The following is a 25943-nucleotide window of genomic DNA, read 5'->3' on the forward strand; positions in this document are numbered from 1 at the left end:
AAAAGAAGAGAGATGAGTGACCGAACAGTTAAAGGGAAGGGGGGAGAGAAGGGGAGTAGAAAGGGATTAACTGTCAGGGAGAATGTGAGGCTAATTGAAACCAGTTTTGCACAGCTGTTTCTTGTTGCCGTGCGGCACTGCGCAGAGCGGCTGGGCGGATTGGATCCAGATGTGATCTTGCGCCAAAGCATCACCCGCCAATAACAATCCTCAGAAATACCAGCCGTACAGGAGACGAGGGCTATTAGAGTGTCCGTGCTCGCTCCACCTCCTGACAAAACATCACTTCGCCGCCTTTGAAAGATAAACCAGCTCTGCGCTTTTCGCTCGTGATTGCAGGCCTCGGCTCGGCTCCCTCGCGTTGTTAACACTGTCATTTTGTCGTAGCGCCGCCAGCCACCGACGTGGCCCCTGTATTCAGGTGTCAGTTGGCAGCGTAAACATCGCTGTGACACATTTGACTATTCCAAAAAGACGTCGCTCGCGGTTTGAGAGGGGTTTTGCATATATATATATATTTTTTTTTATCACATGGCTTTTGAAACATTCAGCAAAATGGGATAAAGGCGTCTTTTGTGTGTTTCGTTTAAATCATCACAGGGAGAGAGAAGAAGAAAAAAAAACCATGTATCCTTTATCAGGATGGGGGGGCCGCAAAGGTTCCAGGATTGTGTGCAAGTATTTATTCGGTCTTTTACTCTTAAGTGGAGGGACATTGGCTGGGAACAAAAGGGTCCAGTCACTTCAGAGTGAATCAGAATGATCAGGCAAAAAAAAAAGGCTTTTCACCCCCACACCTCCCCCTTCCATCATTTCCCACTTGGCCCAAACAAAGAGGAGTAAGCATTGGTTCCCCCTTTTCTCCACGCCTTCGGTTCTCAAGCGCTTTTTTTTCACCCCCCTCACCTCCTGTTTCTGTCTGACGTTCGGCCTCCCTCCACCCATCCCTCTTTGTTCCCCGTCTCTCTGTCCTCATTCCTTTCCCGTTTCCATTCACCCCCCACCCCCCCTCCCGAACCCTCTCTCTCCATCCCCGCTCACCTTGTCTCGGCCGCCACGCAGAGAGTCCGCCTGCAGCTGGCCCGTCACCGCGCCCGAGGAAAGCCGACATCCAGCTGCGTGTGAGATCTTATTGAAGACTCTGGGAGAGAAGTCTCAGTTCATGGTTTAACAAGATATAGTCAATGTCACACTTATTATTAAAACCCTGCTGCCCCCCCCCCACCCCCTCCTCCCTCTTTTCATGTGTCATTTCCCTCTTCATTTTCACCAGCTGTATTAAAGTAATAGTATCATATATGTATTACATTGTAATCCCGCTTCACTTTGGAGACTTTTGACCAAGTTTCTTGTGAACTTATTATTTTGATAATAACAATTCAGTAATAAAATATTTATATATTCATTTGTTGCATTTTTTTTTTTTTGAAATTAGGAAGTTATTGACTAAGCACTGGAATCTGATCGGTACTCTATATGAGCCAAGACCCAAAGCTATTTCTCTCCCTACTAGCCGAAACACGTGTAATATTTATGCCAAGCACATGCAACATGCAGTTGATGCGAGGCCTTGGCCTACTCTCACTTTATAACACACACACCGACACACACACACACACACACACACACACACACACACACAGAGTAACTGCAACAGAGGATCGTATAAGCCTATATCAGTCCCGAGCTCTCAAGAGTCAGTTTTATGATCGCTGTGACTCTTGTCAAGTTCACCTCGTCTGTCCCGTCTCTGGTTTCACTCCTGCCGTGCCTCGTGCTGTCGCGGACCGGGACCGGCTCTCTTGCCGCGCACGTGCACTCGCGCGGCACTCCGCCTGCTCTTGCTCCCGGGGGTCGGAATGTGTTCTCTGTGCTGTTGTTTATGTGCCTTGTCCTCAGCTGGTGTCTCTGCTTGTTGTCTTTTGCTGGTTTTGTTCTCGCCCGAGCGCTGTAGCGACACGTTGTGCCCGCGGTGGGTCCGCGGAGCAACGAGCCGAGCAGGTGCTCCCCGCAGTCGGCTGCCGTGCTCGTCGGAGATGTTTGGTTTTGTAGCCGTTCGGTGACCACTTTTGAAAGACAAGAGGAGATTTAGTTTGATAGTTGTGTCTTGAAATAAAAAAAAAAGACAGGTGGAACTTTAAATACACCTTGTCTCAATTACACACATTTTGAGGATTGTATTGCAACATTGACAAGCCCAAACAACCCTGAGGCTTCACCTTGGGGTGTGTGTCTGTATGTATGTGTGTGTGTGTGTGTGTGTGTGTGTGTGAACAGAGCCAGCCGTTATCTTCCTTCAGCTTGAATTGAGCCCTTCAGAAACCTCAAAAAGTATGACGTGCGCACATAAACACACACATCGAGCGAAGCCCAGAGGCTCTATCTCTGCCGGGCCAGGTGTTCCCGGCTCTGCTGCCAGATGAACCACCTGCAGATCACAGGTGTGCTATTGCCAGGGAAGAGAACAACACAGCTGCTCCTACAGCCTCGGGGAGAGGAAAAAAAGGGAGATTTGGAAGGTTTATATAGAATGAGCCGCTGGTAGCATGAAGCTTCTCTCACACACACACACACACACACACACACAGGAAAAAGTACAAACAGCAAAAGTACAAAGTGATGAAGTAACATTATATTGCAGGTGGTGTTGCCATCGCCTGCCTTTCAGTAAAGACGGCTTTCCTTTACGTCGCCTGCTGGTGATGTGCTTTTTATTATAGCAGCTCGGCTTAATGGCTTCGACAAGAGTGGGCTTTGTTGTTTTATCATAATACAATTTATATTAGAAAGACATCCATGGTCTTGCGTTTTGAGATTTTTTTTTGTAGGTCACTCTTAAGGCTTGATGTGTCTTGCACTCAAGGGCAAAAAAAGTCAAGTCAAGCTACTAAAACTGATCAATTCTCTGGTTATGAAAGGTGAAGCCAGTGCAGATGTGCTTTAAACTTTCATTCTTTCAGTTGGCCATCACAGGGTGACTCATATTGCTGCAAAAAGAAGTCAGATTGTATAGAAGTCTACGTGAGAATTACTCGACTTCTCACTTGATTTATTACCTCAGTAAACATTGTAAACATGGGTTTATGGTCTCAATCGCTTCAAGTCTTCTTCAATACAGCTTGTTTAGTAAATTGTGTTCCTCTTTTACGATAAAGCAAGATGATGTTGCTAGCTTGTGATTGACAGCTTGCTATCAAAGGAGGAGCTTTTCTCTGTTTGACTGAACTTTAACTCTCACAGTGTCACATTTAGGTCACCTACAAGAAATCTTATTATACTTAGCTCCACCCTCTCGTCTCACTTCTGGTTGGAGAAAAAAACCAATATGGTGACCGCCAAATGCCAAGATGATGAAAAGGTCGAACTGGAGGTTTCAAACCTTAGTCAAGGAGCCAATGAGTGACATCACGGTGACGACGCCCACTTCTTATGCCCAGTCTATGGTTTGTCTTAAGCTGTCACCCTCGAACAAGATGTGAATAACACATAAATGATGTGATTAAAATGTCAGTTTTGGACTATGATTAATTCCCAATAAAAAAAAAAGGTGGCAAAGTCACAAATCTTTTACTGGCCAGCTGGGAACAATACACAGTGCGCCTACTGTCATTAAATCAAAGCCTGTTGTACTAAGAGGAATGTCCAGTGCGTAGTTTTTCGCTGTGTGTGTGTGTGTGTGTGTGGGCTGGTCCACATCTTAGCGAGCACCATCTCTTTTAACACAATACTCCCGGACCAAGAGTTGTTTATGAGCACTCTTCATTTTTATGTGCCAACAATTGGGTGAGGCTGGCAAGTTCTGATGCGCGGTATCATTTTCCAATTAGTCAAATTGCAGCATTTAAAGGTTTAAACTGCGAGGGCCATGGATGGATATCCCCGACAGTGTATCTGGTACATAAGTTAAACAAGAGAGCGACTGGAGCGACTTTGAAAAGTGCGCTGGTTGTTGAATATCGTTTAAGGGGAGTTATTGGTGAGGAGGGTTTGGCGTCTGGCTACGCACTTGGCCTCCTTGTGTGGAAACTTCAGGAAGATGCAGCCAAGTGAGCATGAGACCCACCGCTCATAAATTTTAAGCACACATGCAGCCACTCGCTCATTCTCTCTCTTTCTCTCGCTCTCATACCAACACACTAACACTCACTTTCCCTTTCGCTCATAAAACTCCCTCTCACGTACCCCCACTTCTTATATTTACCCGTCTCTATTTGTCCCCGTCTTGTGTTTATACACACACACACACACACACACACACACTCGCTGCGCCCTGAGAGCAGCCGTGTGTCTCCCCTCTGTGTGCCGAGTGTAACAGGAGATCTGAGGGTTTTCCGTGGGTGAGTAGGCGGGTCAGACCTTACTTAAACTAATGGCTCCCAGCAGTGTTGAATAGCCAGACACACTGGAGCCGAGGCCTGAGGTTTTGGAATGCCACCGCCGGCTCAATGCCTGCCTTTCATCGGCAGAGAGAGAGAGAGAGAGAGAGAGGGAGAAAGAGAGGGAGAAAATGAGAGAGTGAAGGGGGAGGAGGAGAGAAGGGAAAATACGGGACCCATTTGTTTTGGGTGATATGGGGATGCCTGAAAAGGAGGGCACAATAGTCGTGGGATGGATGGACAGGAGAGGGAGGGGAAGGGGGGCAAGGGCGGGTCGTTGGACTGTGGGGAAAGAGGGGGGGCGTGTTTTGGGCCAGTGGGATGTCAGGAGGGGGTAAAGTACCAGTCGCTGGTTGTTTTGTGTCAGAGCACCGTGGAAACCCCCCATTCCCTACTGACCAGCCACCCATTTGTCCTCTGAATGAGTTGTGAATGAGTCTCGTATGCAGACGACCCTCCTTCTTATATACGTCAGCAATGTTGACCAACAAAAACATACAGTTGCAGTAGGATGTGTAAAAAAAAAAAAAAAGGGGGGCATCGTGGCGTGTGTACCGTCACCTCAGGAACATTGTTTACTACTCTTGGTGCTCGCTCTTGTGCTGCATGAGGATGCAAATGTAGTTTGTACAGTTGGTGGCATTGACGTGCCAAGAAATGTGGATTGCGGAAATGCACTATGGCAACAGCATACATATTCAAAAGAGCGGTTAAGCAAATGTTTCATTCAAAAACTCACAAACACACACACACACACACGCAAGGAATCAATTTGTTCCATGTCAACATAACTGGCTCGAACAAATGTTTTTTTGTTTTTTTTTAACTTATTGGATATTGTTTCTTTTTTACTATGTCTTTTGTGTTGCACTGCACTTTATGCTGCTGTGATCACGTGAATGTCCCCGCTGTGGGACTAATAAAGGATTATCTGATCTTGTCTGTACATCAGCTACCGTCAGAAATGGATACACACTGATACACAGCGGGCAGCGGTCAAAGTGTGGCTTCCCTTAAGAGTTATATTTTTCTGCGGTCCGGAGACATTCGTGTGTTCATAACGAGAAATTATTTGCAAAGTCGGTGAACATGGCCGAACCAGGAGTCACGGCACCGTGCTTGCTGATTGGCTGGCAGTTAAACTTTCCCCAACTTTTACTTTGGCTGCACTTCGACCCGGAGTCAAAACTGCACGCGGCTTTTCATAAACGTTGCACGGCAGCTCGCCGCAGGCCGCAATTCCTTCGCCGCTCTGATGGGTTTTTCACCGTAAACGTTTCTGGAGACCAACGTCAAACACAAAATCCCTCCCGGCCCCCGAGGAAGCAAACTTCCCCGACGTATTTGAAGCCGTGGCGTAGGTTCATCTCGTCACATTTCTCAACACTCCCGTGATTGGCTACTTTTGAACCACATACTGAGTGACAAACAAAAACAGGCCCAGAATTAGAAGCCCTGGAAACTCAGCCTGTGCCACCAGGCATGTTTGTGAGCTCGGCCGCACTGCTTACCAGAACCGTTTTGTGGTTTGCCGACTGCTATTAAAAAGTTCCCTGAGGATTTCTAGACCTCCAGTAGCTCAGTGGAGCGGCTTTTTGGATGAGCGGCTCCCAATTTGTTTATCGCGTGACGCTTTTGTTTGTTTGCTAAGTTGACTAAGAAAAATGCATTGAAATGTTGTTTTTTTTTGTTTGAGAACGATGAAGTAGACGCAAAAGCGTGTGTGTGTGTGTGCGTGAGTGCGTCATGTTCTCGGAACCTCATATTTCCTCTCGCCATCCGCCAGTAATACTTTTTAAAGTGTCCAGAAGCAACACATACCGTAAAATTGCTTTTTGGTCTATATGGCCTATCATTTATCTGAGAGAACATAGCCCTCCCGTTAGCCCTCATCACTACCGAGAATCGTCGTATATGACCACTTTTATGTAGTTTTTTCTTACAGTAAATGGTCCTCCAGACTGACATGGACCTGGATTATAACGTGTCCCAATTAGATAAATATGCTGTTGAAGATGTAATGGAAAATGTGGCTATGCGTGATCAGACAGGGGAATCTATGGCTGCATCAGATTAGGGAACATCAGGAGTCTGAACAGTGATGCAGGGAAAGAGGGGAAGGAGAGGGAGGGGAGTCATGCTGGTAAAATGGTTTGATTGGGGGGGACGGGGGGTGGGATGCGCCTTGGTGGGAAAAATAGCAACAACGTGGATAATTAACCAAACGAGAACTTTGTATTAGAGAGAGGGAGAAAGGCATCCGGGTATGTGACAAATTTATAACACTAAACCAATGTTTTGCCATTTTTCAGCATTTCCAGGCATCGAAAGCCGTTATTATTGCATCGCGTCCGCCACTGTTGACTCCGGTCTTCATTTATAAGCAGCCACGTCGCATATTCAGCGACCTCATTGGTCGTTAAACCGAGAAAAACAGATTTTTTTAACCCATTTGGTGTCGTTTCTTCTAGTTCTTCAGTGCTATATTTTCTTCATGCATACATGTGGCAACTGTCTGTCATCATAAAACATAAGCCATCGAGAGGCCATACAAAGCCAGCCTGTCTTTTATGTGTGCTGCTTCTCTGAACTCGGTGGATCCTCTGGAGATCTGAGGCCAGGGAAATCGAGGTCGGTGGGAGTTGGACCAGAATTAGCTGTTCTGGCTCACTTTCAACACTGTACGATCACGTGGTTGATAACTGATAAGGCCGCATTCACAAAATGTCACAAAGATTGACTCAACTCAGTGAAGTGGGAAAGCTTGTGACGGCAGTAAGCTGCGGCTGGGGGGGGGAAATACAAAGCAGCAGGACAGGATTGCTTTTTTCTTTCTTCTTCTTTTATAAGAATCTCCATCGTTTCACACGGAAACTCTCCCAGTGAAAATCCCATCATCCACTTTACCCCTTTCAAGCCGATCACTGAGTGCTGGGGTGCAAAATGCTCTCACCGTGTGTGGGCATGTATTGCCTTCCCGACATCTATGTCCTTCTATGATTCCAGTTGCACAGTAAGTGTTGAAAGCGGAGTTTATATTTTCTCTCGCCTCGCGGCGCTGATGTGACCGGTGGCCATGGAGACGTCGTTTCATCAGAGGATATCTCGCACTTCCTGATTTCCATCTTGACGCTATAGCTACACTGGAAGACTGCTGATGAAAATATCAAAGCATGGATTGGGATGCCCATCTGAATTCGTGGGACTGGTAAAATCTGCAGGGTTTTTTTGTTGTTTTTTTGCAGTCATTCGTGAATGCATGACGTGACCCAATTGGATATCTGCGTGCATGCAAAGCATTCTACAGAATCCCTGTGCCGTTTACCTTCTTTTATTGTGATGATTTGCTGCTTTTGTAATTCCTGGTAATTCATCCTCTTTACCTGTTGCAACACGCCCACATCAGCAGAGCCCCTTGATGTTGTTGTTGTGCCGTGCCGCTATTGTCGGTGTGAAAGCGCAGCTATTCAGGGTCAATGACACCCCCCCGTTTACACATCGAACTCCCACTCTCAGCACATGCAACAGCTTCTGTATGCCATTCCTGCAGCCGTGGGCAGCGTCCATTGTCATGATAATGGCACCTTTTTAGAAAACACAAATTTAACTATAAACACATGTGCATTCAGGAGGAGGTAAGGAGGAGGTAAAAGTGAATGAATGGAGTTTGTTGTCAATTCGAGTTTCGAGTTTTCCTCCTGCATGAAATATCATGAGGCTGGGGCCAGTATAGTTTTTACTCGCCGAGATGAAAATAAAATGGATACAAATTGCGTAGCTGAAAAGTCAATGCATATGCATTTCAATGGATATCCACACATAATACACGGAACCTAGAAACATTGAAAACTTGTGCTCCGATTTAGGCGATTCCTATCTCGTTTACTCAATCCCCGAGTATTAAAATCCACCATTCCTTCTTGTTCTCTCTCTAAAAAAAAAAATGCTGTTTACTTTTTCTAAAAGTGGAAGTTTGGCGAGGGAGCGTGTGAACAGAAACAGATGCTGCGTACTCTCTTGCTCTCTCCCTCTCTCTCTCTCGCTCTCCCGCTCTTTATCTCACTCGCATACACACAATGGCAAACAGCTGCGTGCGGCTTTAGCAGCTACAGTGAAAAGGAATCCATACAGTATGCGCTCATAGTATTGTGTGCATAGTATTGTTTGGACTCCTTGTTTGGTCTTGAAAGAAGCCGCTCAGACTCCAGGCCGATGCACTTCAAAGTGCTGCAAGAGACGTTTTGAATAGGGGAAAGTGAGGGATTTTCTCATGAAAATATATGGAAAAAGAAGAAAACATTTGCTTAGAACAATTAAAACTTTGCAAAGCAAATTCCATCTGACCTTCCCCACTTTTCTCTCTTGCAAATCGACCAAAGCGATTGGTTTTTCTGGATTTCTTCAACTTCTTCTCTTCTGTTTCCCGGAGCATTAAAGCCACGTGCAGCCGGTCCCACCAACTCATCACCAGACTCCGCTGGAGCCCGAGTTTGTTCGCTGCAAAACAGTTGATAAAAAAAACATGCCTCATTTGCATTTTCTTCTCTTTTTTTTTTGTTGTTGCAACGTTTCTCTTGACAATCGAATGGAAACTCGGCTAATGACAACCAGCTGCTCTCGTTTCCTTTAAGTGTAAGCAGAGATTCGGAACACTGGCCTGCGTTTAACCATGTGCACGGGGCAGCGTGGCTGAGGGGCGTGCCGTTGCGTCAGGTAGCGGCGGTGAGACATCATGTGAAATACGATCCAGGAAGTTCAGTTGAAGTGGCAGATTATTGCGTTTAAAGGCTCAGCTGACGCCTGCTAAGCCTTTAAACACGTTTTGACAGCGTTTAGACTAAACAATTTATCGAGAAGAGTTGATCGTACCGGCGATTTTTCTTTTTCACTATAAGATGATTGGAAACGCGTGACAGCTGGAGGTGGAAAATGATGTTTCTCATCTTCATTAGAATGAGTGTCACTGCAGAAACGTTGTACTTCCTGCAAGTTCCCATATATCTCAAGTTGAAAATCAGAGGATTTAATAATTTAGCGTTCAGTTTCGGTGGAGAAAAAGGCAAAGGACCCTGATGATGGGTGCCACCTGTCTGCAATTCCACCTGGGTTTTAATCTCAATCTGCTTGTCGCGTTTGTCTATCATTAGTGTCAGTAGCAGCTCATGTGCTACAATAGCATGTGGGTTACAGTATGAGCGAGGCCATCCTCATTCCTCTCTCCCTCCCTCCCTCACAGCCACCTGGCCCTGCCTCTGAGCCTGCTGGCTGACCAGATGCACCCTGAATAAAGCAGGCCTACAAGGAGAGAGGAGGGGAACTAGAGGTTATTATGGGTGATTATTCAGTTCATGTCTATTTCAACCCAGCATAATATAGCATCCCACAATAAGCTATTTTCTGTGTGCTTACAAACAATTAGATATCACGTCATTGTGGAGTCTACATGTGTTCCTTAAGGACAGAACGGAAATAAAGATGACCTCTTAAGGTTATTCGGTGCTGTTTTATACGTGCAGAGGGCAAAGATGAGTGGCGAACTGTTGGTATTTATCCGACACCATTTTCTTGTTTGTTTACACGGCCATGTGCCTGTGGATTCTCACACGTTGATCCCGTTCTCTCGGTTTTGTCGGCCGTCTAATTAAAAGCAGATTAATGCCTTGTTCACCCCAGGCGTGGAATGAACTGAGCAGCATCTTCTTTACTTTCTAGAAGTAGAGTGTCGGGGGTGAATAAAGGCTCGCAGGCCCGCCCGATTTCAGCCGGGGCCCCTATTGTCTTAACCTGCTTTGTGTCTCCAGGAGCACTTGAGCGCGAGGCCGGGCATAAATCAGCCGGTGATTTAAGTTTAACTCAGTGAAGACGGAGCGCGAGGGGGACGAGAGAGTCGAAGAGGAGAGAAGAATAACTCATTCATGATCCTCAAGTGTCCCCCAATGGGCTGGCTGGCGAGGCAGCGCCGAGCGCCGCATTAAGGAGCTGAGACAAAAGAGGGCTTCAATGAAAGAGCCTGCAAGGAGGGGGTAGATGGTATGAAAACATTTTAAAAAGGGAGATCCTCTCTTCTTTTCAAGGGGTGGAGGGGAGGTTGATAAGGAGTGGGGTTGCAGAGGACCCCCCCCACACACACACACACACATGCACGGACACACACTTTTGTCTCTCTTGGCACGGCCTCTTGTTTAGCCTTTAGGTGCCAAAGCAATTAGTTATGTTAATTGCAGGGGCCATTGCCGGTGAATGCAGGTTGAATAGAGCTTGTCAGCAGAGGATGATTGGCCAGGATCCACAGGGGGACGGGAGGAGAGGGGAGGAGACAGAGGGGAGGGTGTATGGGGTGGATGGGGGGGGGGGGGTGCTACGTCGCCGTTGCACCCGGCCCATGAAAACAGAGGAGAGGACAGTGTGTGGGAAAACAGGGGAGGAGCTAGAGTGGAAAGGCAGCGATTGAGAAGGGTGGGAGGCTCAGAGCTGGAGAGAGAGAGCGGAAGAGCGGACGCAAATTCACTGAGAGAGCAGAGAGTTGAAGAAAACAAACACAGCAGCGGCGGCAGATTGAGGGAAGGAGGTCGCGTCACATGAGAGAAAGAGAAGCAACAAAAGACACGGACAGAAAGTAAGAGAGAGAGAGAGAGAGAGTAGTGGCAGCGTTTGCGCTGGTCTACTCGGTGATCTGTCTCCATCTGGGTGCCATCTGTGTCTCTGGCTCTGGCCTTCGCCACACTGGAGCTCACATATGTGGGAATGCAAACACATGCCTGACATATGAAGGCGTGGAGTCACAGAAAGAGACAAAAAAGGATAAGAAAGCAGAACCTCGCCACGGCAGCTGACTCCCCCCCCACCCCCCAAGGACTGAGGAGTTGACTCTACTAGAGTTGAGGTAGGAGAGAGGAGCGGGGATCGCAATGTGGAATTTGTGTCTGCATTTTTCTGTGTGTATTTTCATGTATTTCTATTTGTGAGCGTGTGTGCATTTGCAAACGGTGCATTTAAGTGTGTGTGTATATGTGTGTGTGTGTGTGTGTGACTGTTCCAGCCTAATTCCCAGAGCTGTTCTGTACTGCTGTACAGATGGTGCCTCATCCTTTCCTCTTATCTCTTCATCCTTATCTACTGAGGTAGGAGGGATGAATTTGTCTGCCTGCTTCCTTTACCAGTGGACTTAAATGTCTGTTGCCATACGGACAAAATACTGATTGCTCTTGTAATCTTGTCAAAGAAGCTTTTATATGTTCCATCTCTTTTGAGATTATTTCTGAGGAATCATTTCTCTGCATGGAGTTAGTTTAAATGTTCCCCTTTTTTCCAGTTTTTCTCACACATCCACTAAATCAAGTCATAAACACTGTGGCAAATTGCAGTGTTTGGCATCATGTGGTAACATCCAAAGAAGATTTAATTTTTTTTTAATGTTGTGGCCATCTGACCTCTGCGGTTTTAGTATTTATTTTTTCCTGAAAACTCATCTTTTCGTAAACACCAAAGCAGATACATTCCCAGGTCTAGCAGCCAAAACGTGAAGCCATCTGTTGTTCCTTTATTTTTCATCTTGCTCCTAATCCCCCCCCGTTTGCTTCCAAGTGTGGCGAGCAGAAGCAACGTCAAATCCACCCGGAATGATTATGTTATGCGGGAGCAGACCTTTTCTCCCCGCCAACCCCCATCACTCCTCCTCCAATTGTAGTACTTCTAGGTTAACATAAAAAAAAAACTGCTACCTCAACCGGATAAATAAACACAGCAGCTTGATTGGCTCCACGTGTGAAAGGGGCTCATCTCGCTCAGCTGTCATTCACTCCGATAGTAATCCGTTGTTTCCAGACGGCACGCAGAGCAGAAAATAGGTGGAGAGAAGACTGTGTGTGCATCTGTTGTACAGTATCCCAGACATATGGGAAGAGGATGGGGAAGTGCCGTCTCTGTCTTTCACGCTGCGCCTACATGTTACACAACACAGATAGCAGTGGGAATGTGGATTCTAAAGGAGTGCAAATGTCAGATTGTTGCACTATGCACGTTGTGTTTAAGTAACCAGAGTTACGTTAAAATACCTTTTTTTTTTCAAATATAGGTAACTTTCTTTTTTTCTTCTTTTCACCCCATGCATGTTAAGCTACTTTTCAAGAAAAAAATCTTGTTTTTGTGCCCAGAGGGAGGAGGTGTGTGAGGGAGCAGCAGACAGAGAAAAGGCAGAGAGACCTGGCTAGTGTTTGGCCAGGCCAGACCAGTCCATGAGGGAGATAGGAGCGACTAACTGTAGGCTGCACAGTCTCAAACCAGAGACCCCTGTCTGGTCTGCTGGACTCTGTCACGCTCCTGACAGCAGGCACTGCTTGTGCGTCCGTGTGCGAGTCTTTGTGATTGCACGACGATCAAGGATGTGACATTTATATTACTCTGAAATTGTATTTCGCCTCCGCTCATTCCTATCAGGGGGGTTGGCTGTTTGTCATGGATTCTTGCGGCTTTGAAGTTGTTGATAGCACACTAGATACGTGCAGTGTTGAGTCTACGGAGGTGTGTGCCTGGTGTCTTGTAGACACTGTGTCTGCCGACAAGAACAAGGTTGCTCTCCTCTTCTTTCTGACCTCCCGCTCAGCTGTGGGTTTATCTCCTCGAAAGTTTAGCAAAAAAAAAATGGGAGAAACAGACCACCGTGACCCTTGCTCGCCGTGCTATTATCTGAAGAATTCATGCACAGAAAACCCCCACTTTTTCAACACACACACACACATGTTCACATGCACACAGAATAGAGCAGCTGCGTCAAAAAGCAGGAAGTGCTCTATTAGTTCCAGTGGCGAGGACTGTGATATCTGGCCCCCGAGGGCTTCAATGAAAGGTTTGAATGTGTGTGCTCGCTCATGTGTCTGTGTATATGAGTGTGGACATGAATGTGTTGGGTCATTTACTCAACAGAAACAGCTCAGTCACTACAAGTGGCGCAATGAAAGATCATTTCATCACTCGGAGCGTCTCCTGACATTATAAATGGCTGTGTGTGTGTGTGTGTGTGTGTGTAGCGGTGTGGGGGTTAGCAAGCGCGCAGACCTGTATCTGTGTCAATGAGCATCTAACCACCTGCGAGCCCCCTCCATCTCCCTTATTGTAACCCCATTGACATTGTATGGGATCGCCTCTCCTAAGTGCCAAGTGCATGAGTAAAGGTCTTTTCCCGGGGTCTAGTGACTCTTTACTGGCCAGGGAGACCCGCTCAGTGACCCAAGACAAGCACTCTTTTTACTGGGCTTGTGTGGTCAGAGAGGGGAAGAGTATCAGCACATTCTCAAAAACGCTCAGTCGAATTCTTCAAACAAAAAAAAATTCAAGGTCTTTGAGTTCTGCGTAAATGCAAGAATAATACATCAAACAAAACACATGGGAACATTTAAAAGTTCAACTTGATCTCTTAAGCGGCATGAATCATCTTCCGCCCCCCTTCAAAATAACAATCTCACAAAAACACAGCTGCTAACACGTTAGCTAACGGTTGCCGACTCGCTCATCGAGCAGACACAGAGCCACATGAGCGCCCCACTGGCTACCGAATGTTAGCCGTTTAGCTCATGTCGAGTCCACCGATTGCCGAGGAAAAAAAACATCTGTGCCTTTTTTACGCTCGCGAGCCAGTGCAACTTTCTTCAATTATTGGTTGCATGTACTTGGTTTGTCTAAACTTGTTGGCTTAAAATTGCTGCCTTGAGTTTTATATTTGGGTTTGGACAAGTGTTGAGATGTGCCTTTCAGTCTGCACAGAGGTACCAGATTGAGTTGTTTGTTCAGCACTATAGCTACCCTTTGACATAACAGAGTTATTGGAGCGTTAATATCACAAATTATGTAGGGATGTCTTTAACTTGAATTTTCCAACATTTAACCACGGAGGCGCAGACAAACAGAAGGGACATTGGCGTTTTGCGAGCATCTGTGAAAAACCGAGGCAACAGGATGCATTCAGACTTTCCTGGAAAGACTGTTATTTTCCAAATGGAAAAACCCAAAAGGCAAACGTTGATGCTTTGGAGGACATGCGAGAGCAAAAAATAAATGTATGCGCTGCTGTTGTTAAGTGTGTGGGTGGACACAAAATGGGTGTTGCAGCCTCTCTGCATGTACTGTCTGTCATAGTCATTATTTCCTCTCTTCCTTTCCTTCTATCTTCTTCTGAGGAAGCACGGATTCAAATGTTTTGTTTTTCCTATCATTTGCATAACTAAGACCGAAAAACTCTCACGCACTCGTTGACACTTTGTTGTAGAGAGTTTCATGTTGGACCAACAATATAATCCTACTTTACTATCAAAAAGAAATGTGCATGTTCTCAAGACATGACCTTCTAAGAAACAAAACACCGTGTTCTTAAACACGTGCGCTAAAACCTAAACAGTATGCGCACACGATCGCAAGCATACGCTCCTCCTCACACGGCTATCTCCGTCTCGCTCTCCTCATTGTTCTGTGCACAGCTGGCCTCTTTGTTTTACTTATCTGGCCCTATCAGTGGTTGCTGAGGTCTGGGTCTCTCATGCAGCTGGGCTTAGCTTACACATAGCTCTGTTTAATGGACTGGATGGACCGTACTGGATCTACTGCTGTGATCCACTGCATCCCCAAAACCTGAGTCCGTGCTTGGAGACATGATTAGAACTATACAGTAAGTGGACGTGTTTGTAGTTCGAGCTTTACGACTGTATGTGCTCGGTGTGACTCCCAGAAATGCCAACATTTCACACCTTTCATACCTCGTGAATTTTGTTGGGGGGAGGAGGGTCTCAAACCCGAAACGGAAGATCTCCAAAACAACTCGTGCCCGTCAATGAACCGTCACGCTTTCTGTCGAGAAACCCCAACCCTCTAGCCCACATGTTCATTGGGTCAAGCGAGACTGTTTAAATGTCTTCAGCATGGCCCGTGGTGATAGCAACATCTGGTTGGACATGAGCCCAGGCCATTTCGCTGTGGAGAGCCTCTGACACCTGGTCTGAAATAGGCCAGTCTTAATGCTTGCTTTGTTTTGTCATGTCAAGAGCTCGTATTTAGTTTTATGGACTACCGTAACTTACTGGTTCAGAGTGTGTGTGTGTGTGTGTGTGCGTGCCCTGCACGTGTATATGTATGATGCCGAAGTACGGAGACGAGGAAAAACAGTATTTGGACTGGCTGCGGTTTAAGTGGATTGTCTGGGTTGATAATGTATAGAGCTATCCGGTCTTAATCCTCCAGACACACACGATGAGCTACATCGTCACCGCTTGTCAGAGGAGCGCCATAAGTCGGTTCTGTCATCATATCATTTTGTTTCATCCTGAGAATAAACATGCCAGGGGCGGGGGAATGAAAACAAGGGCAACACAACTTAGTTTTAATGCTGTCATGTTCCCAAATGGCTGATCGTTTTTCTCCTCGCAGTCTTGGGTTTAAAGACTCAGCGGGCTCATGGTGATTGATGGGCAGGCTAACCAATTAGTTACGGAGAGGTGAGAAGGGTTGTAACCAGATAGGCACATAATCTACTGCCCCTCGGAGACGTGGGACGGTCTGCTTAAGAGTGTGTATGTGTGTCAAAGCTTTTGTGGTTGGAGGTCATGATTGACAGATTTTGAATTGTCTCCGTTTTGCCACAGTTGTTATTTGTGTGGGTGTGTGTGTGTACACGTGCCTAAGGCTGGCCATTTCACACAGGTGTGTGTGTCACTTTAGACCTCTCTCCACTAAGCCGATGACAAACCCAACACCTGGTACTCAAAGCCAGCACACACTCACGCACACACAATGACACACATCCACTTCCAGCATATCCCTCGTGGCTCAGCTGTGTGTGACGCAGGCTTGCGTCTGGGTTTAAGGTTTGTGCCACTCTGAATAGCACGCATCCGTTTGACCCAGTGACAGTGGAGCTTGAAACAGAGGCCGGCCACAACTAGACACGGGTGAGTCTTTGTCAAATACTAACAATTTTACTTCATTTTCTTTGAATTTACTCTACACGTGGGCCTTCTGGCCGGCTCAAAATGTTATGCTGGGACATAGAAGTAATACAAGTTGAGAACTTGGATGCGGCTGGTTTCTCTCCTTTTAATTTTAACAATTTAGGTCTATGTTAGTGTTACAATTCTTCATCAAAGATGCTGTACCTTGGGTGGAATGTAACCGATTACATTCGCTCATATATGTATATATGTACTTAACCTTTTTGTGGTGTTCATATTTTTTTTTATTCAGCCAGTGTTCGTGGGTCTGGTAGACCCGCTGCATTATTATTTTTTTTTAATTCAACACAATCCCAAAAAAATATGCTAAAATACAACAGATGTTTACTTCATCTCCAATAAGAAGTAATATAAAAAGCATACATGGTTAATATTTGCCCTTCACCTTTAGTATTGCAGGAACCAATCTTTATTTGCTCAGACAGAGTGTAAAATGTGCGGGAGTGTGAGAGCAGACAGGTGTCGGTACTTCAATTTTTTTTAACGATGTTGCAATCTCGTGTGGGAACGGCGGAGGCCGAAACAGAAAACTCACACAAACGCACGCACACACATATAAACCATAAACGAGTTAAATGCAGTTGCCCGAGCTGATACGATAATAGGGTTTGAGGAAGTGCCCAACTCGGCAATCGCAGCAACAATGAAACATGGCTTTTCTTCGACCGGACCGTTCTGGAGAATGAAGCTACCGACTTAAAAACTCCAGTATATTTTCCCTGACCTCATGTCCACGTGGACGCTATCCCTTCTGGCCGTCCAGCGGCTGCCAAACCTCTTCTCCCTCCCCTGCTTCCAGCGTCACATCACTGCGCCTCTTTTACTGCTCTTTCTTAGTTTTTTATGGACGACGTCTGCCTGCTTTGCCGCCCCCCCCCCCCCCCCGCCTTTTTTCTTCATCCTCTCTCTTTCTTGCTCAGCCACTAATTACATTTCCATCCCTGGGTGCCTTTTTTTTTCACCATGTGGCACGCTAGATTACAGCAGTGTTATTGTACTTATCTCAGTGAGTGACGAAGTCATTTCTTCTCACTCACTGCCACGGGGCAATGTGATGAGTTCCTGTCAGGAACATGTGCGTGTGTGTGTATGAAAGTCACATTGTCTCTTTATACATCTCTCTCTCCGTGTATGCATCCTTCTCTTGCTTTCCCCCCCTTTTTCGGTCAACCTTGCCACCCCCCCCCCATCTCTCCCCTCCCTTGCAGAGTGAGGAGCAGAGTGTTGACATTGGGTTTTGTCCAAATATGTCTACGGGGCTGGACGGTGGTAATGAGAGCCAAGAAAAACAGCCCGGCTCCGAGTCTGACAACCAGGCTTGTCTTTCTGATGAAACCAAATGAAAACAGTATTTTCTCTCCTTGTTATTCCCTCCATCCCTCTGCGCACATCTCTCCTTCTCCACCTCTGGCGCCTCAAACTAATTTCTTATTAAAGTCGGCGCTTGTTTAACACTCTTGCATGGTCGGATGTAGGCAAACGGCATCTTCAATTGGATTCTTCAAAGAAATGAATGCGACAATAATGCAAGATTTTAAACAACCCATGTAAACATAGATTTGTAAAATGGACCTTGTCATTATATTCAAACCAATATTGTAAAGTATCTGGTGTCGCTTACATGGAAGTTAGTCAACTGTGTTGAAAGGGGGTGTCAGTCCCAAGAGAGCAATAGCATGAATTAAATTGATTGAAATAAGCAGAGAGGACACGCGTGTCCTCATTTTCAGACGTTCGACACCATTCACATGCCAAGAAGTCTCGAAAATCCAAAGTCCTTGAACCTGTTGTTTTGTCACGAGGTTATAATGACAACCTGACACTTGAGAGACACCATGCGCTGTTGAATAATCGGTTTTATAAGTGGATGTTGTGCGAGTGTTGGTGCATGCACTCTAGCTCTCGCCCTGTGTGTGTGTGTGTGTGTGTGTGTGTGTGTGTGTGTGTGTGTGTGTGTGTGTGGGTGGAGGTCAGGAGGGAGCGCAGGATAGAGGAACAGATGTGTGCTGTATTGTGGTGGTGTGCGTGGACGGACGGGGACCAGGTGCAGCCTTTGTCTCCCTGGCATTTAAGTCCACTCGCTTGCATTCAGCCGCCTCGTGCCTCTCCACCCCTCCCCTCCACGTCCTCCTCCACTCCTTGGAGGGAAGGCAGAAATGTGTGTGTGTGTGTGTGTGTGTGTGTGTGTGTGTGTGTGTGTGTGAGTGTGTGTGGAGGAGGGGCCGCCTTGGCTTAGCGGAGGAGGCTCCAGCCGTCCCTTCTGCACCCCCCTCCTCCTCCCTCACAGGTGACTGTTGGAGGTCCCAGCTGGCCAGCTCTTGGCCGATTAGATCCATATGGTACAGGAGGAAGAGGAGGAGGAGGAGGAGGAGAGAGAAGTGCCCATCAGTTGCTTGGGTGCTAAGGGAGCTGCTAGCTCGTATCTCTTCCTGCTTACATCTTTTCCACGTAATCACCATTTTCCACTCCATGTCTCAACATTATTTTCTGTATGCTAGTCTAGCGCCTTCATATACATTGCTGTTGTTTTGCTCTCTACTGTTTTTAGTTGGTGTCTTCTTTGCTAGTAATAAGGGGGCTCTGTATAATTTAAAATGACGGATAATTGTTTGGGGTTTTTAAATGGTGTAAGTTTGCTTTGAACGAGGAATTATTTCATATACATTTTTACGCTTACTGTTATATAGAGAGTTACAAAGTTGATTCATTTTAATTTCATGGTCCAGTATATTTAGCCTCGCTTGGCACAAAGAGCAGAATCGGACGAAGAAAGCTAACCAACCCCTAAAAGAGGGGGTCGAGCCTGCAGCAAAGCTAAATCATTTACATGTGTTGGCTTAGTAGCCGTCAAGCTACGCACCAAAACACCCATGGCTTTGTTCAGAGTTGGGAAAGTGAGGACATTATTCTTAGTTGCCACGTTTGTACTGATGTTGGTCAGAAAGCTACAGTGTGGAAGCTAACTCACGAAACTCACAAGTCACAACATGTTTTTCATGAAAGCTTTGGAGTTGCTGTATGCTATTTTTATTTTGCACAGCTAGGTTATTAAGTTAGGGTATGTGTTGTGCTATAGCTTAGCACAAACACTGGAACAATTCAGCGGTGTTCCTTTAACAAGTCTTTTTAAGGTTGGACTTAGCTGCATGTGTGTGTGTCTGTGGGTGTTAACTGGGCCCACATTGTTGTAGCATTGCACATGCTCCGAATTGTCTTTTTGCTCCCTGATAAATTAGTCAGGCCTGTGTTACATCTTCTCTCACCTCCTCTCCAAAGACAGCAGAGAGATAGCGGCACGCACAATCCTACATCAACACACACCCTTGCACACTCACTTGCCTCGTGACTCACAGACGCCAAAGACGTTCAACTTCAGAGTTAGACCACAAGCTTAATAAACCCTTACACTGAACACATTTATTTATACATCACTTCGAGAGTCACTCATTTGCACTGATCAAAAGTAGGTTATCCACCCTCACGTCACAGAGGGAAGTAAATGAATGTTCTGTCTTGTTCACATTTAATTATTTAATGAATTGCCTTCGGTCACAGTTGCAGCACAGTGGTAAAATCCCTCTTCTATTTCTCTCTCGTATATCTCCCTCTGTCTCATCACGAGCCTCCTTCTAAAAGCATCATCTGCAGAGGCCCAGGCAATTAAAGCCGATTAAATGTTTTAATGCAGACGAGCGTCACCTGAAGCTGAACAAACGAGGAACACCTGGCTAGCAACGGCAGTCGTCACCACAGATGCACGCTGCTTTTCCATCCGCGCACATCAACAACCTTTTGTAAAAAAAAAAAGCAGCTAAGAAAGCCTCCGATCAGACGTCATGTTAAGGTCTAATTCATGTTAAAGAAGACAACAGGAAGAACAGCGACAGGACATTTTGAGCAGAGCTTAGACTCATTTTCTGTTGATGAAAACTTCCGGTTACTGGTGTTCAGCTTTAATATATATATTCAGTGTGCATTGGTCTTTGCAGCTTTGAAGTGTTGTCTATGCATCGTGGCCTTTCCACGTAATCCTTTGTTTCATTTGAGCAAAGACAGGTGGCCTTTGGACCACAAACACGCCATATCCTCCTCTGAGCCAACAGTCACCTGAGTTAACACTAGACCACTTTGGACACTGTGTGTGTGTGTGTGTGTGTGTGTGTGTGTGCGTGTGTGTGTTTTTGTGGCTGCTGTAACAGCTGCCTCCCCTGACAGTCCTGTGACTTCGCTGGATGGACTCAGGTGCTCGTCAGCCAGATGAAGTCATCCAACTATGGACGCTGTCTAATTGACAAGCAGAGGCAATTCTCTGTGGGCTGTCAGCGCTACATGCACACACACCTGAGGCCCTCCTACGGCGGCCATTACTGCTGTCGCGGCTAACGAGTCGACGCACCCTGCCGCATCTCGAGATTGCGCCAACGCGGCTGCGACCTAATTTTTCAGTTCTTCGGAGACGTGGGGGGTGCGTTCTCAAGACGTACGCGTGTATCTGCCGCGCGTGTTTGTTGTTCCGCGGTCAATTTGGACTCGGCCGTTTCGCTGCCAATGGAGCGCTATCAATGATGTCTCGAGTTGGGCATTCTCTGTTGTTGTTTACGTGGTAACCGTCTTGACACTAAGGCCACATGCCCCGTTGGTTCTGTTATTGAGATGTCAGTCTAATTTCCTGGCCATACGGACGGAGTGTGCGGCGCTTTAGAACCGTGGTGTGTGTGTGTGTGTGTGTGTGTGCGCGCGTGTGTTGCTTCCTGCGGTGCAATGGCAGGCCGCATGTGTGGGGGGTACAACAGTCCAAATGTCTGCGTAGAGCCCTCCTTCCTCTTCCCACTGTGTAGGTGAACAGGTGGAGCGATGGCAGGAAGGGAGAGGGAGAATATGTGCATGCTTGTGCAAATTTGACTTTTCTCTGAATTGTTAATTCATTGATTTCTGTATGTCTTCACATGTATTTTTTTTCCCGCACTCAATCTAAAATGCGTTCTATTCATTCAATGGGTGTTATAGTTCTCATGAGTTACCTACTGACGGCTTAAACCTTCCAACCCGAGCGTTTATAAACTGAGTCCCTGTGGCTCAAGGCCACGCAGAGTTCATAGCTGTGAAAAAGATATAATGGGTGCCATTGAAGCCAAAGTCCTAAAACCATGAAACCACATTTAAAAAGCTGCTCTCTGCTGACCCATGACCTGTGAGGCCGTGCTTGTCTATTAATCGTCCATTCTTGAAGCAGTTAGAAAAGTCTGATCCAGTCTAAATGGAGACGGGACCCGGGCCTTCATGGATCTTCGGGAGACAAAGCCGCCTTCTGATCCCACATCTCCCCACCGCTTCTTGCCCCCATTTCACTTTCTCTATACTCCTTATCTGGTGGTCTCATTCAGTGGCAATAGCATATTGAGAAGTTGCGTTTAACATTCAAAAGCCCTGCCGATCTTGTTAGTAAAGCGTGAAATAACCCTTTCCCACCCCCCCCTTTGCTGTGGAGCTCAATGAGGGGGCATTCTTCTGCCACACAATAGGCTTCTTCAGCATTTCTTCTGTTATTGATCTGAATGGTTGGGAGTGAGGGTTAAACTTTAGACATCTGGCTCTTTGATAGGAGGTGAGGGGGGGTTGATGCTCTGGCAGCAAGTGTTGTATGATGTGAAGTGGGTTTGGATTGGGTGGGGTGGGGAGGGAGGGCATTTTTGTTTTCTTTTGTGGCTATGGACCTCGAAGCTTTTGAATTGATTTCAACCATTGAGCTCATATGGAAAGCATAAGTGCTCTTTTTGTTTGCTTGTTTATTTCTCATGTGCTTTAGTGAGTTAAACTCCTTTTTATGGTCTTTTTTTTTTTAAACCATCTTTTTTGCACATGTTCATTTAATAACGATAATGTGACAATAACATCTTAAAAGTGATCTGGTTTTTGACCAACGGCCGACCCTCCGTTCTCTCTCTCTCTCTCTCTCTCTCTCTCTCTCTCTCTCTCTCTCTCTGCAGACAGTAGAGAGAAGAAGAGCCCTGCCATGCCCGGTTCTCCTGTGGATGCTAAGACTCATTCTCGATCGGCCCCCAGCAGCAGCGCCAGCATGCCACCCCTGCCTTCTGTCAACCACAGCGGCCCCCGCCCGGCCTCCTTTTCCACCACAGCATGTAAGGGTCATTCTCAAATTTGGTGTCTTGAGCAAAAGTTCCTTTTAATTCTATTCTGCAGCAAGCCTGTGAAGTTTCCTCCTCAACCTTTGCAGTCATTTCAGTAGATTTGCAGCTTGTGTTTTTCATAAGCAACTTGAAAGCACGGGTCCCCTCTACTATCTTAACCCTCTCTTCTTCTTGTCACCTTCACCCCCCCCCCCCCCCCACAGTGACTAATGGGAATCATCATCATTCCCCGCCAACGCTGAACGCAGTGCCATCTCCACCGCAGCGTTACAGCAACGGGCCGTCCTCTTCCTCGTCCTCCTCGCTGGCCAACCAGCAGCTGCCGGCCACGTGCGGGGCTCGCCAGCTGAGCAAGCTGAAGCGTTTCCTGACCACGCTGCAGCAGTTTGGCAACGACATCTCTCCGGAGATTGGAGACAGCGTCCGAAGCCTCGTTCTGGCCCTCGTGGTAAGTTTCTTGTGTGAGAGGAAACATATCTGGCACTTTTATCTTCTAAATCGTGACTTGGATTGACCGGCTTCTCGATCGTCACTTTTCTTGTCTCCCAGAATTCGACAGTTACCATTGAGGAGTTCCATTCACGGCTTCAGGAGGCCACGAACTTCCCTTTACGGCCCTTTGTTATTCCTTTCCTCAAGGTAAACAACCCTCCGACCTCTCCCCACTTTCCCCATATTTGCTTTGCATTATTCTGTTGGACTACTTCCTTTTTTCTTCGCAGCAGTATTTTTCTTCCCTCTCTCTGTTTAAGTTCGAAACCCGACACGATACGGTACGCCTGTGGCCCGTCAGAACCATCTCTCCCTGCTGAAAGCGTGATTAATCGCAGAATAACAAGCGATAAAGAGAAAGTCCTTGACATCAACACAACCCTCTTTTCGGGTGACGTGAATAATCTATGGCCAATCACATCGCAGCCCGAGAGTCATGATTGTAACACAGTCATTACAATGTAATACTGCGTATCCAGGATACAATGCAGTAGTCTATAAATAGACATCTTTGTAGGTTGTCTAATTGAATAAACGGCTTCGCCGCGGTTCAAAGTAATCTGTATCGAGATTTGCGTGTTGACTTGACAAGTAACAGATGTGTGTGCATGAGTGTGTGTGTTAAACAGCCTCTCGAGCCCCTTTGTAACCAGTGCAGTCTGCAAGAGTATACTTTTTAAGAGCTCCCCTCGGTAAAGCAGCCCATAAATCTTCAGTCAGTTGTACCGCTGTAACTTCAAGTGGTCAAAATCGGCTCTTTTTCCACACTTTACCTCTTACTCACCTTTGGAGCCCCTCCATCTGTCTGCCTGAGAGCGCTGAGACAAGAAACCTCTGTTCCCCTCCCTCTACTCATTTATTACGAGGGGGTGGGGTCCACACGACTTAATTCCAGTCTCCTTGAGACTAGCCTGTCTTAAGAAAGAGAGAAATGGACAGATGGGACCGAGTCATGGGGCGAGGAAGTGGAAAAGAGAGAGAAGTGGGTGAGGAGGAGAGAGGGAAAACTCGGAAGTGTGAAACATGCCCATAAAGTGTTGCCTTCCCTTTTTTATGGGCTTCCATGTGCCATATGGAGCCGCTGTCCCGTTAAAAGAGCATTCAGCTGCCAAGGCGCCGCCGATCTAGCATCCGCCCCGCTGAACCCCAGAAAGCCCTCTTCTGTGCTGACACACAGCACATGTGTCCACGAGCCCGGGGCCCCCAGGGGAAGAAGGGAGGCAGAGGAGCATGGGAGACGGGCAAAGAGGAGAGAGCGCAGGGGTGTTAAAGGAGAGGTATTGTCTGTCAATGGGGAGAGAGGGGCTTGTGGAGACGGAGCAGAAAAGGTCAGATTAGAGGAGGAAGCTTTACGAGAATCTGCTCGGTAATGGCTGAAAGGGGGGGCTACATGATAGGAGGAGGTCAGAGCCACAAAATGAGAACGGTATGGTTATTTAGTTGGTTGCTCAAGACCGTGGGGGAATGAGGGAGTGAGGAAGCGGTGTAATTGCAAACACACCGGAGTCTGTTCCCAATTAGGGGAATGCCGGGAAGCGAAGCGAGATGGAAGATAGGACGGAGACAGTCGCGGATAAATATTCCGAAACGGGGAGAAGGTGAGGAATGAGGCCGGCGTGGAGTCTGTGTATCATTTGTTATGAAATGTTTCTCAGCTCATAAGCCCCTGTAGCATCGTGCATGTGGATACTGTGACCAAAGGAGTGTGCGTAGCAACCAGCTTCAGCAGCAGCAGCAGCTTCGAAAACATTTTCATTTCAGCGAGGGAAGCCGCAGCCACCATGGAAGCAGCCACAGAACAACACCCAGGCACAAATTGAGCCTTACAGCCAGACCTCAAGGAGTCAGCGCCCCCCACCTCCCCTTTAATACCCTCTTACTCCCACTACGACGTCTTCCCTCGTAGACATATGCACAATGAGTCTCTCAGCTCTGTGTGCCGGTGGTCTCTCGCTCGCTAGGACACTTCTGCTCTGTTTGCTTCAGATCTCTCCTCCACGACTCTAATGACAAGTTGAAATGGGGACTTCTTATTTTCCGGTGGTCTCTATCTGCCTCTGAACGAGAGGGTGTGAGGGATGACTTGAGATGTGGCTGAATATGTGACTGGCAGATGGCTGACATTTAACCCGGCTACAACAATGTTCAATCATATGGAGAAAAAAAAAGAGGAAGATTTCTAAACCACACCATTTTCTTCCTTTCTTACCAGGCAAACCTGCCCCTTCTGCAGAGAGAGTTGCTCCACTGTGCACGGGCAGCCAAGCAGACCCCGGCCCAGTACTTATCCCAGCATGAGCATCTCCTGCTGAGCACCACCATGGCCTCCTCTCCGGACTCCTCTGAGCTGCTGATGGAGCCTCCAGAGGCGGTCACCAAGAGACACAGCCCCAACAGGTTAGCTAAAAGCATCCGCTAGTGGGAGTCTTCATGCGCGGGCCTTCATACGTCTGCTGATTTCATTTGAATTGCACACTTCCCCCTCCTCCAGAGCCAAAGAGAATGGTTTCCACGAGCGTGAGCGTCCGCCCCCGGCCATGGAGCCCGCCGCCAAACGGATTTGCACCATCAGCCCCGCTCCCCGACACAGCCCCGCCCACCCGCTGCCCCTCAGCGCCCAGCTTCACCCGACTCCTCCGCCCCTGCAGCACTACGCCCTGGACGACATCGCAGCGCCGCACATCTTGCACCGCGAGCACAGCCAACGCATGTTGGAGATCCGCGAGCTCAAAGACAGGCCCAGGCTCCCTGGTAAGCGACGCGCATTAGGTTCATTTTATTGGACGGGTTTGCGGAGCCTCATTTTGCATCTCGAATTTAGAGTTCATGACGACGGACGTTCTATTTGATCCTTAAGGCTCGTACTGGAAAAGATCAGTTCATTTAACAAACGGCATCAGACATTATTTCCTCTAATTTTCCTATATGATTTA

The 25943-nt window shown here is 47.0% G+C and overlaps 1 protein-coding gene across 2 annotated transcripts in view; it reads left to right on the forward strand.

Annotated features, from left to right (window-relative positions):
• Positions 1-25943, forward strand: part of cbfa2t2 (CBFA2/RUNX1 partner transcriptional co-repressor 2) — a 35209-nt gene that overhangs the window by 2959 nt on the left and 6307 nt on the right. Inside the window, exons 1-6 of one of the 2 annotated variants that reach the window (XM_068594573.1) lie at positions 10791-11259; positions 22357-22509; positions 22722-22966; positions 23068-23157; positions 25223-25407; positions 25502-25761. In XM_068594573.1, the coding sequence (XP_068450674.1) occupies positions 22383-22509; positions 22722-22966; positions 23068-23157; positions 25223-25407; positions 25502-25761 (907 nt within the window). In that variant the 5' untranslated portion in view covers positions 10791-11259; positions 22357-22382. Of the gene's footprint in view, positions 1-10790; positions 11260-22356; positions 22510-22721; positions 22967-23067; positions 23158-25222; positions 25408-25501; positions 25762-25943 lie in introns of those variants that run through there. The other variant, XM_068594572.1, reaches the window with a different exon arrangement.

Source organism: Clinocottus analis, unplaced genomic scaffold, assembly GCF_023055335.1.
Source record: "Clinocottus analis isolate CAN_PGR_092001 unplaced genomic scaffold, fCliAna1.0.p SCAF_3, whole genome shotgun sequence".
In the NCBI taxonomy this organism is placed as follows: domain Eukaryota; kingdom Metazoa; phylum Chordata; class Actinopteri; order Perciformes; family Cottidae; genus Clinocottus; species Clinocottus analis.